The 12,538-nt window shown below is 38.5% G+C and overlaps 1 protein-coding gene across 7 annotated transcripts in view; it reads left to right on the top strand.

The window, feature by feature from the left end:
* The window catches only part of EMSY (EMSY transcriptional repressor, BRCA2 interacting), a 42,371-nt gene that overhangs the window by 13,938 nt on the left and 15,895 nt on the right, over window positions 1–12,538 (top strand). For 6 of the 7 annotated variants that reach the window (XM_085216498.1, XM_085216496.1, XM_085216494.1 and 3 more), the window contains 4 exons: window positions 1,589–1,848; window positions 6,358–6,634; window positions 8,883–9,197; window positions 11,296–11,445. In XM_085216498.1, coding sequence (XP_085072624.1) covers window positions 1,589–1,848; window positions 6,358–6,634; window positions 8,883–9,197; window positions 11,296–11,445 — 1,002 coding nt within the window. The remainder of the gene's footprint in view (window positions 1–1,588; window positions 1,849–6,357; window positions 6,635–8,882; window positions 9,198–11,295; window positions 11,446–12,538) is intronic. The other variant, XM_085216497.1, reaches the window with a different exon arrangement.

Raw genomic sequence — 12,538 nt, 5'->3', positions numbered from 1 at the left:
GTGTCCTAACATGCAGGCTGCATGTGTTGTGGTGTTTTTTTTTTTTAATTGAGATGAGTGCTTCTCTCATCTCCTGAATCTCCTGCCCACTTTCAGTGTGATCGATGACTTTGCATTCATTACAAGTTTACAAAGTGTACTTTGTGTAGTACTTAGAGCCTGTTGCTAAAAGATATTCATGATATTCTAGGGATGGGGTTCATCTCTAGGCTTGTTCAGGACCATAAAGGAAATTGTTTTGAGCCTTTACTTGTAGATCAACGCTTAATCATGGTGTTCCAATGTGCTAAGGCTAATCTTTGAAGCTGCAAGCTTTTCTCTAGGTCAGTTTCCCATTTGTGTGTGGGGGCAACCATCAGCCTTCTGCATGACTCTGATGTGTACCTGCCAATGAACTGGTTATGGGCTAATACAGAATGCCATCTTTTGGAAACCATTTGCTATGCCACTTAGGCATTTTCTTTTCCATGTTAATTCCTGCATCCTTACTTTTTGAATGCCTTAATGTTTAGTTGTTAGATTGAGTGTAGTTGGATCCTGACCCTAATTAGAGATTGTCTGTCAACCACGTTTCCTTGTGTTACCAGCAAGAAGGCTTTTTGCTATGACACTGTTTGCTGTCTATAAGGCACAGGCATACAATACAAGATCTTCAGTCTTGCTCTGTAGAGGAGCATCAAGTCCTCCCTGTGTATATTTTTACTGAATTTGTTTATCCCTGGCTATTTTGGTAAACATGCATGTTACCTAGTAACTAAGAATTTACGAGGTAGTTAAACTGTGTCTTTCTGCAATGCATATCAGTTTATGAACCTCTTGCCTACTTAGGAAAGTTTCGTATGTATTTATGATCCCTTGATCATGCTGTAGAATGAAATATCTCTTGCTCAGTTGAATATTGCAGTAATTTGTTTCTACTTGTGCAGTCGGCAATTGTGGGGATGAATGAAATTCTTTGAGGCTAGACTTGTTTTCTTTAATTGAATGCTAGGTGATGCCTTACTATTGCACAAAATGCACCAGACTTAAACTTGCAAAGTGAGGTTTAAGGATGTTATGAATGAAAGTGGAACATGAGATGCTATATTGATGTGAAAAGGGGAAAGGTACTGTAACAAAAAGCATGTTGTAACAAAAAGAGCGTGCAGAGGTTGAAATCAGGAAAGTCTACAGGAGGATAAACTTCAGCTTTCCAGTAAACAACCAACAACAGCAGTGTAGTGTGAAGTTTTAAACTGATGCTATCCTAACTCTCATGTACGTGCAGTCACACTGGACAGACTTCTAGAGATAGAATGAAACTCCAGCACTTACTCTGCATTCTTTCTACATCTTAAATGGAGTGAAGCAGCCAAGCAAGGTTTTGAGGGTTTTGTTTCTTTGTTTTCTGGCACTGTAAGTGTGGTCTTCATTAAGGACATAAAACATCATAGATGTTAGTTGTGACCATAAGATTTAATTTATTCTCTGTTTCCTTTTCTTTTATTTGAAAATGTGTGCAAGACTCAGCAAGTTTGAAGTGTTCTGGAAAGCACTGAGAGCCCCAAGTTGGGGAAAACGTTAATTTAGAAAAACACTTCTCTTCCAGGTGTCAGCTGCTCAGATGATGATGAAAAGCCCCGCAAAAGACGGCGAACTAATTCTTCCAGTTCTTCCCCTGTTCTCCTGAAAGAAGTCCCGAAGGCAGTGACTCCTGTCACTAAAACTATCACAGTGCCTGTAAGTGGCAGCCCCAAGATGAGTAATATAATGCAGAGCATTGCCAACTCCTTACCGCCACACATGTCGCCAGTGAAAATAACCTTCACTAAGCCCTCAACACAGACAACAAACACAACAACACAGAAGGTATGTGGGGGAAGCTGCCAAATGTTACTTTATTTTGGTTTTATCAGTGAATAAGATGTGATGTTTGACTCTTCCTTTCTGTGAACTGTCTAGCTGTTTGGTTGTTGTTTTTTTTTTAAGGATTATGCTTGGGATAAGGTAATCCTTCTTTAAAACAAAGAGAAAACCAAACTCGTGTATGAATTTAGTTCACCTGTGTGTGAAAGGACCTGGATTGACGGCTGTGGAGACTGAAGCCCTCTTTTTATCCACAGAACAGGTACAGCACAGGCAGCGGGAGTGCAAGCTTCCCCCAGACTGCCCCACCAATGTGCCTCAACCCTGACCTGAAGGGACCACTTCTAGGGATGAGAGGGGATTCAGTCTCCATGCTCATTCAATTCTTGGCCTCTCTGGTGAGACTGCCAACAAGGTTGCCAGTTAGTACCATTTGTGGTGTTGGGTTTTGTGATATGGACACTGATCCACTGAGAACTGGATCACATAGGCCACTGAACAGCCTTCAGATGGTAACAACTATTGGTCAAAGGTAATCTTTCTTATTTCTATTTTCCTTACTTATAATTATTCTTTGCAGTAGTAGATTTCCAGGAGAGGTGGCCTGGACTTTCCCTTGGCATGCCTTTTGTCTAGAGACTACGTTCCGGGGGTCTATAAGGCTTGCCACTGGAGCTGATGGAAGACTGGGGAGGGCTTTGTTTTCCTTTTAGTTCTAGTGTGCAGTTTCTCATTCTACATGAGCAGCATTGTGGTGATCAGATCAGTTTCATCATCTCAGCTGAGTATGCCCAGGTTCTGTGAGAATGCAGCATGTGAAGGCTTACCCATTTTGAAACTTTTTATTGGACTCAGATTTTATGTGGCTGTTCTATTGCATGACTACTTTCCCATGCTTAACGGTGCATTTCAGATCTGTCTGCTATTTTGTCCTTAAGGTTTAAAAAAGATTAATGTTTCAGACCAAGTTAACTCTTGGTGCAGTTATTAATTAAAGTAGACTTGTGAGAGAGGCAAAAAAAAAGAATTTGGCCTTGGTACTGACAGACTGGTTATAGGCTGGCTACTAACGAGCATTTATTTTTTTCCAACTGTGAGAATTTGACACTTGAACTCAAACCTTCACATGGGATAGTCTTGTTAATTGTTTTATTACTCTGGGTTAGCAGAGTTCCCATGTCCTGGTTTTGAAAACTTTGAAAACAAGGACAATTTAACTGAAGTAACATGCAATAAAGAACTTGCTTTCTGACCTTTTTCCATTTCCAAGGTCTTTGTTTTCATTTGATTTACTGTTCTTTGACAGCATCCTTAATCAGTCTTCACCTCAGAAAGACATGCATAGAAATCTGTGAGTGAGCATACATCATTAAACAGAACATCCTGCATTTGCTGCAGCAAACACACAACTAGTTTAGAACCTGAGTAACCTACCTAGCCTGCTGCTCTTTTTAGGCTCACCTTTTGTGCAGGAAGACTTTTCTTTGCCCTGACTACCTATAGTGTTATATATGCATGGTAGTTAAAGCTGGAGTGTACTAAACCTGCAAAAGAAAAAGAAAGGACTGTCAGTGGAGTCTTTTCTGCAGATGTGCTTTTGCTTCATTCAGATTGGGAAATTCTAGGTCTTAGTTTGCACATTGTGACTCTTGCTAGACTGCAGCTATGGGAAAATCATTTGTTTCATCAGATGGTGGTGGTTTTTGTGTCTGAACTTGTCACACTGCCCTCTTTCGTTGGATTTAGGTATACTGAGATACGTCGCCGGATAAATTTGGTGGGAGAAATCCCTCTGTGTAGTTTTAAATTAAATGACAGACTTGTTAGACTCAAATTGGAACTGCACCGTTTTAAACAAGTGCAGCTGGGTATGAGTGAAGTTCTTGGATATGAATGAAATTTTTAGTTTCTACACGCCAGCTTTCAGAATTGTTTTGACATCTCAGTGGGTTGGAGAAAGACTTGCCGTAACAACTAATAATGTCACAGCTCCAATTTCTGGCTTCTCTTCCTGTAATAAAATCCTCTGTCTAGGACACAGAAGGAATCTAGCTTCAGCTTCTGGCAGTTTGATTCATTCATTTCTTCGGGAACTAGATTTTGGTGTTTCTCAGAATAGGGCTGATAGGACTAAATACAGTAAATGTAAGGAATTTATATCTTACTATTACAAAAGCAAAAAAAAACAACTTACTCTTGGTCACTAGTCAGTCTTTCTGCTGTGGAAAGATGTGGTGCAGTTCTGGTGACAAGTTAACATGCAATCACAGGATATCCTGAGTTGGAAGAGACTCACAAGGATCACTGAGTCCATCTCCTGGCTCCACCCAAAACCCAAACCCTGTGTCCCTGAGCTCTGGCAGCTTGAGGCCACAGCCTCTGTCCTGGTCAGCCTGTTCCATGCCCACCACCCTCTGCAGAACTTTTTCCCCACACCCAGCCTGATCTTTCCCTGGCGCATCTCCATGCCATTGAATGTTTGGACACGTGAAAATATAGTATTTCAAAAACATAATTGTTGTGATTTAAGTTTCAAAATTTGTAATTTTTTTTTTTAATCAGAAAAAGAAATTCTTGTTATATTTCATGCAGGAAGATCACTAATCATCATTGCATTTCTTCTCCCAGAATTAACACAGCAGAACATAGAGATCCAAACCTGCTTAGTCACAGGACAGCAAGTTGATTCTGAGCTGTAATACTTGACAAGACTTTTTCCCCTGCATGATTAAACAAAGTCCTGTTATGTAATAACCTCGAACTGATGGTTTTATCTCTTGCTTTGATTGAAGAACAGCACTGTTCAGGAGTTGTGATTACATCCAGATGCATCCTGCATGTTTGTACTTAGCTGAGATGCTTAAGATGCCCTGTTGCACTAGGAATTATGTAGGAAGTTTAATATGAATAATCTTCCTTCATAACCTGCAACTTGTCGTGTGTGCTCCTAAATTAGTTATCCTATATGGAATGGAGCTGGCCCTAATATTCAAAAACTACTAGTGCCATCTGATAATTAAACTCTGATCATACCTTAGGGTCTTTTCACATGCAAGATTAGTACCAAAATTGGGCTTATGTAGTGTTCAGCATGTGTATTTGGCCACAGCCCAGGAGCAGTTTCAGAAGAGTGTTTGGATTAAATTGCACTTAGAAAGCAAAAATAAGGGTGGCACAGCAAAAACGTTCTTCTTGGAATAAGAAATAAGGAGGCGAAGCAGTGGGTATGGGAAATTTATGCTTTGGGTGGTGATGAGGTGTGGTAAATGTGCTGTCATTGGTGAAGGTAGTAAACTTTTGTTTTTCCTCGTGTCAAAATGTTTAAAAACTGAGTTAAGTAGCGGGGATCATAAAAGTAGTGAGGAGTAGAAAGGAGAGGCAGAGGCAACCACGGTGGTGAAATCTGCTGTCTTGATTCCATCCATTCCATCAATTCAGAGCAAGATTTCAGTAGCGTTGGGAAGTAGTATAAGACCTTCAATTTGTTCTGGCCAAGATTTTATTTCCTCCTGATGTACCTCTTTTCTATTTGATTTTGTTCAATGAAATCGTGACTAAGTTTTAAATTTCTAGATTTGTAATAAATGATGTGGGGGTGATTTATTGAAACCATTTCTTGACGTTCCTGCATGGCAAACTGAATGCGTTGTATTTCTGTCCTGTGTGTTTCTATTTCAACTGTGTGTTTGTAAATACAAGGAGGTAGGAGTAAACAGAATAACACAAACCTCCTTACATAAGTAGTTCCCATGTTAAAAAGAGATGGGCAGTTTTCTAGGTCAGTTGCATAAGGACAGACCTCTTTCTATGTATATCAATGTCAAATCAGAGCATAGGCTTGTAAGTGAAGATCATACTAGGAGTAATGCCTATTGTCTTCAGACAAATGGTTTTCAGGCAGATATGAAAGAATTTATTGTTACTGAGGACTCTAATTAAAACAAATTGTTTCTGAACCTAGAACAGGTTTTCCACTGATGAAATATTGATTGCTTACATCCTTGTGGATCAAAAATATTTCCCATTACTGACTCAGCAGCTGTTAGTTGTTGAAGAGAAAAAGACATTTCTTTATTCTCTTCATTGCCATTTCTTGATATTTGTGCTAGATTAGGGAGAATGGTGTTTAAAACGTACTTAACTCCCTGCTGTTTTGTTCAAAATGGGCTTCAGGCTTCCTGGCTTGGTTAACAGAACTGAGCTCTTAATTCCTCCTGTCTGTTTGCCTTCAAACCAGCAATTGCTATCTAATTAAAGTAGAATTATCTCTTAAAAAAAAAAAAAAAAAAAAAAATCTTCTAAGGAAATGTTTATAACTGTCTTTTCAAACTAAGGGAAATTTTTAGTTGCCAGCAAATGTGATTCACACTCTTAAATGGTCTTGATAAACGTGTATCCAGAACTAAATGCTCTTACACCAATATGTTACTGAAGTTTTATGCTCTTTGTAAGTGCAAAGAACACATGAATTTCTTCTTTCTTTCTTTTTTTTTTTTTTTTTCCTCCTTTCAGGTGATAATAGTAACCACATCTCCAAGCTCAACTTTTGTACCCAACATCCTTTCCAAGTCCCACAACTATGCAGCAGTTACGAAACTCGTTCCAACATCAGTCATCGCATCAACTACTCAGAAACAACCGGTGGTTATCACTGCTTCTCAGTCCTCTCTGGTCAGCAGTAGCACCAGCAGCAGTAGCTGTTCCACTCCCTCCTGTACTGCAAGTACAATTGCTGTGACTGCTGTGGTATCATCAACGCCATCTGTGGTAATGTCAACGGTAGCACAAGGTATAGTGAAAACGTTGTATGTTTAAGAGCTTTTTTGCTGATAAGTTAGGCATTGCTTTGAGAACAGCTTAGAGATGAGGTTTATGTTTACATATGCTGAGTTCAAAAGAGGAGTTTTTAAAAAACAAACACTACAGTGATGAAACTAATCTAAGATACTACAGAGGAATTCTTGCTGGGCACAGCTCTTTTCCTTCTTCAATCACTGATGTGTAAATTCAGTTATTAAAGAGAATCTGATGAGGCAGTGTGGCAAAGCTTTTAGTTCGGAGGAAAAAAAAATTTCTTTTGGCATTAAAACATTGCCCCAGAATGAGTATTTTCAGAGAGCTCTGTCTGATTCACAAAGAATGGGTGTTTCCAGTATCATTTGAATACCATGTTGATTGCTTCTCTTAATGCTTTCACAGAAAGATGCAGAGTTCTCACCAAGTAAATTAAGCTTATGCTTGACATACTCAGTATCGTAATACTTCTGAAGTATTAAAAATATTCTAAAAAAGGCTTATACATTTTATCTTCATGTTTTATTGACAGCTTAACTTTCAGGTCCTTAATCTTAAGAGCTGAGTGAGCCTGAATTTAAAACACCTGAGTTGCTGGTTTCTCTTTCCAGCTATGCCTGCTAGCATGATTGATTCAACTCTGTGCCCATTGGCTGTCTCTTTGGATGGGAAGGTGTGAGTGACTGGGAGGACCTCAGTGACCACCACTTGCCTGACAGTGACAATTGTTGCGTAGTGTTTTTCTTGGTCTATATTTTTCCATTCTATTTTTCATTCCACAAAAAGTTGCTGAGCCAAATCAAGGCCATACTGCTTCCATTAATCAAGTCCTTAAGGTACATCAGTAATCTACAGCACGCAAAAGCTTACAGCAGTGTTTCATATTGAACTGTGGATTTTTAATTGGATTTGATCTTGGAAGTGGCAGCTACAATTCAGAAGTAACTGATGCAGGTTAAAAATTCAATATAATTACTAAAGATACTGATGAAATGTTGTGATAAACTGATAATGGCTCCCACCATGGAGAAATGAAATCAGTAAACGAGAACAGCTGACCGAGAAAAGGGAGAAGCTGATAGGTCATGCAGTCAGAAAAGGGTTGCTTATTTAGATTGTCAGAATTGTAGGTTGCTCTGACTGTTAGTGTTATTGCTGTCTATAACTGTAGAGGAAAAGTAAGAGAAGAGATTAAAGCCTACCACTTTAGCACGGACTTGGTTAAAAAATGCCAGTTTAAGACATGGACTTTGTCTTTCTCAACTCTTCTTGAAGGGTGGATAACAGCAGTACAAGGGGAAATGGTTTGAAGTTGAAGGAGGGAAGATTTAGGTTGGACGTCAGGGGGAAGTTCTTTACAGAGAGAGTGGTGAGGTGCTGGAACAGCTGCCCAGAGAGGCTGTGGATGCCCCGTCCATCCCCGGAGGTGTTCAAGGCCAGACTGGATGGAGCCCTGGGCAGCCTGGTGTAGCATTAAATGTGGAGGTTGGTGGCTCTGCTTGTGGTGGGAGGTTAGAGATTTCATGATCCTTGAGATCCCTTCCAACCCTGGCCATTCTGTGATTCTTTTTTGGTGCTTGAGGATGTACAGTGCAGAATTTGAGGTAAAGCCCAAATTTGCAGGAAACGTTCTGACAGCTCTGCCAGCTGTGCAAGGAAGTAACCTAAATGCTTATGTATTCAAAAGATTTTTTTTATCTGACTGCACCACTTTATTACTTGTAAGATTGTTTAACCTTTCATCAGAAAAAAAACATGTTCCATAGTTTTCTAAATCACATACCATTACTTGATTCATTTTTGTAAGACAATTTTTTGTTCACTAATGGATACTGCCTTATAATGATGGATTTGACATTTGTCATTCCCGTGTTCTAGCTTGTTGCAGTCTTGATTTTTATTCACTATAAATGTTTTGCTTTATTGAAGATTAAAGATCTGGCTTTGAAAAGATTCATGAAGTTATTTTTACTACAAAAGGTGCAGGAAATAGGCTAGAATTGTGGTCTTCATGTTATCTACCTAAAGATATTCTACTGTCACATTGAAAGCCTGTATAAAGCTCCCTTGACACTGAACAGAGCATTTCTGGCACAAGTACTATTTTTTTTTTTTAACCATTCTGTATTTATTTGCATCCTTCGGTAGTAAAGGCAGTTTAAGTGAAAGAGTATATATATAAAGAAATCATACTTTTCTTTCACATTACCCTGTTAAATCTCAAACCATTTACTCTTTTGCAGGCGTATCCACATCGGCGATTAAAGTAGCCTCTACCAGACTACCATCCCCAAAAGGTTTGGTTGGGAATCCAACGCAGATCTTAGCACAGTTCCCCAAACAGCATCAGCAGTCTCCCAAGCAGCAACTGCACCAAATGCAACAGGCCCAGCAACAGCAGCCACAGCAGCAGCAACAGCAGCAACAGCCACAGCAGCAACAACAGCAGCAGCCACAGCAACAACAGCTGGCACAGTCTTCTGTAGCTCAACAGCAGCCCCAGCAATCTCAGTTTCCACCTGGCATCAAGCCCACCATTCAGATCAAACAGGAATCAGGTAGTTGGAGTTAATCTTGAGTTATATTGCCAACTGTGATCTACCCCCAAACCTCAAGAAAGTAGGGGCCGGATTCTATCCCAAACGTAGAGAGGGAGCTGTGAAGGCGTAGCTGCGTAAGGACAGTATTTCAAAATTAAATAATAGAGAAGGATGATATTATGTTGTCAGCTAACAGTAATTGAAGAATTTGATTCTGTCATTCTTGTTTGGTTCAGGTATTGTAGACCATACTTTAGGATTAAGTATTTTATCATTAGACATTGAAAGGTATGTAATTATCTTGAAAAATAACTTAGTTGAAACATGAAGACGCCGATTTTCTGAAGATCCAAGAGCTGTTCAGCTGTATCAACTGAAGGAAAAAAAAAGTTAATCCATGTTTCAATTCTTTTCTGTGGTCCAGAAATTGAAATCTATTTTTGAGTTACTTGTTACAGCAAAAATACAATTAGATCTGAGTCTGGGAGTTGATCTTAATTCTCTTTGTAATGTTGACTCATTCAGTTGACTTTGGGCAAGTTGCATAATCTTTCTTCCTTGGCTTTACTCTACTGTAAAATAAGAAGTAATACTTGCAAAGTTAGCAAATTCTAAAACAAAAAGTGCTATAAAAGTGCAAAGTATTTTTAAATCCATGTTTTATATTAATAATGTGATTGGTAAAATTGTTTGTACTGTTTAGTTTAAAAAAAAAAAAAATTAAAACAGGCTATGGAATGAAGAAACAAACAAACCTACCCCTGTCCTTTAATAAACTTCTTGGATTACACCACCACTGCCTAGGAAAAAGTGCCCTGTAATGAAGACAAATAGGACACCTCCATCCTCCAATTATTAAACAATGCTTCATCAATAAGAGCTTCACTCTGTGCCTTTACCATGGTTTTGGACTCAGAGTGCTTTTTAGTTTAAATTTCTTTGGAAATGCCATTTGATTCTCAACCTATTCTCTCTGGCAGATGGGAGCTGATTTTCATGAAGGCTTGGCTTTTTATCCAGTGTTGTGTCTGGATGATTCAAAGGCTTCAGTTTTTCTTTTCTGATTTGGAGCTTATGTACTCTGTACTGTGGTTATAGTCAATGCAGAAGAAGCAAACATCTCTGGAGGATGTTTCATGGCCTGAAAATTGCTCACCTGCAAACCTTTGTGTACAAATACAAATGCCTACGTTTGGGTGGGATTAATTCAGGCTGAGTGTTTCGTAGCATTTAACCAACACAGTGGAATCTCAACACAGAACTTGACCACCTGAGAAACATGCAGCCTGGATAACTTTTGAGCTTACAGCAGTGACCTTTTGGTTTGCAACTGAGAAGTGAATCTCGAACATCTCCCATCCCTCTACGATAACTGAATGAAAGTGAGCAAAATCATTGCCATAATGAGGTGTCCCCATCCTTGCTACTTCTACTCTGAGTTTGTTTCACTCCAGTTCTTCTTAATGTCAAGATAACCAATAACCCAAGAGATGATACTTTACTTAAAGCAACCTTCTGTAGCCAGAGTTACAATTAGTTCCTTACACCCAGCCGAACTGATTGTGCAGGAAGCTTTTTTATGTGTTCACAAGGATGGAATTCAAGTGGGCTGTTTAAAACCTTAAAACTTAACAGACTAAATTTATGGATTACTACTTCCTTTTTAGATGCTTCACTGTACATGAAACAATTTGGTATTGGTTGTAACCTGTTGGCCTGGGAAATGTGTTCTAGTTTTTGAGTCATGAACCTGAAAAGATTAAAACTCAATGAAATAAATCAGTGATAGAATGTAATCCTGTGACTCAGTGGGAGTCGCTAGGAATTGAAACAGGCACATGAAAGCAAAGATGATGAATATCTTATTTGCAAGGAAATCTAAAAAAAAAAAAAAAAAAAAAACCAAAAAACAACCAAACCCACAAAACAATAAGCAAACAAACAATTAAAGAAAACAGCCCTACAAAAAAGAAAAGTATTTTCATAATCAGGAATAAATGGGCTCAGAATAGAAGCCTTGTGAGGCTACCTGCCCACTAGGGCTCAGTCTGAGAAAGCATTTCAGGAAGTAACTTTTCGTGCCTGTATTTTAACAGTAACCTTTCTCCTTTCCTAGGTGTTAAAATAATCACTCAACAGGTGCAGCTCAGTAAAATCCTTCCCAAACCAGTTACAGCGGCATTGCCCAGCAGTAGCAATTCACCTATTATGGTTGTTAGCAGTAATGGGACTGTCATGACAACTAAACTGGTCACTACTCCCTCTGGTAAGTTACGATTCTGAGAAGGGAAGGGAGGGTTAAACCCAGGCATGCAGGCAGCAAAACACGGTTTGCTAGGGGGAAAAAGGTCACTTCTCTCTTGTAAACAGTGAGCACAACATCACATTCATGGACCTGGATCATTATGCTAGATAAGGATTTTAGCTCTTTCATTCCTCTTGTGATCTCTTTGCATTAATGCAGAAACAGTGAAAATTCCATCCTCATTGAGTTGATTTAAATATATATATATATATACTTATATATATATATTATTTTTTTTTGCAATACACTGATACTTTGCACTTCTGTAGCACCTTACATTAGACAATTTACATTAGTGTGTTTGTTTTTTTTTTTTTAGGTGCCTCAAGTAGGTAGGTCATCATCATTTCTATTTTAGACACATGGAGTTTAAAAGACAGATGACTTGCTCATAGTCTTGCCAAAAAACTGAATTTTAAAATCCCATTTATTTTTTTTTTTTCTGGAGATCTAATTGTATTTGTGTTTTCTTATTCATTGAAGATCAGAAATAATGCAGATGGTGCAAGTTATGATCTTGTATAGGAAAATGTGCAAAGGAGCTCTATCCCTGTTTTCTGAATTTTTAGCATGAGCTGGGATTATTAGCTCATGTTGATAGTTAATGATATCTTAAAAAGAAACAAAAACCTATAGCTCCTGCTTCGCACAAACATTTCCAAGTATATAAAAAAGAGTTAACAGTTTTGCAGTACTTTTAATTCATATAACCTTGTTCTGCTCTCTTAGATTTGAACATATGGCTTTCTTGGTAAAGCAAGTTGGTTTTCTCTGTGATGTTTAACAATTAATATCTGTAGCAAATTATTGGCAGCAGTACAAGCAGAACGAAATTGTGTTCATAGTGTAGCTGTTGACTCCTGTTATTATTTTGAGCATGTTCTTCTGTGTACTCTCACCTCATTCTGTTCTGAATAGGTAGAGGAAAATAGGATTTAGCTAAACGCTAGATCTATGCAATTGTATTGTCATTGTAAATTACTCTTGGGTCTAAATATATCTCTGAGGGAAGTAATTACTCGTGTTCTTAAATGATTTGTCTCATGGACAAAAT

This window comes from Meleagris gallopavo, chromosome 1 (assembly GCF_905368555.1).
Source record: "Meleagris gallopavo chromosome 1, MGAL_WU_HG_1.1, whole genome shotgun sequence".
Taxonomy (NCBI): Eukaryota; Metazoa; Chordata; class Aves; order Galliformes; family Phasianidae; genus Meleagris; species Meleagris gallopavo.
This window is presented reverse-complemented; position numbering and strand designations above follow the sequence as displayed.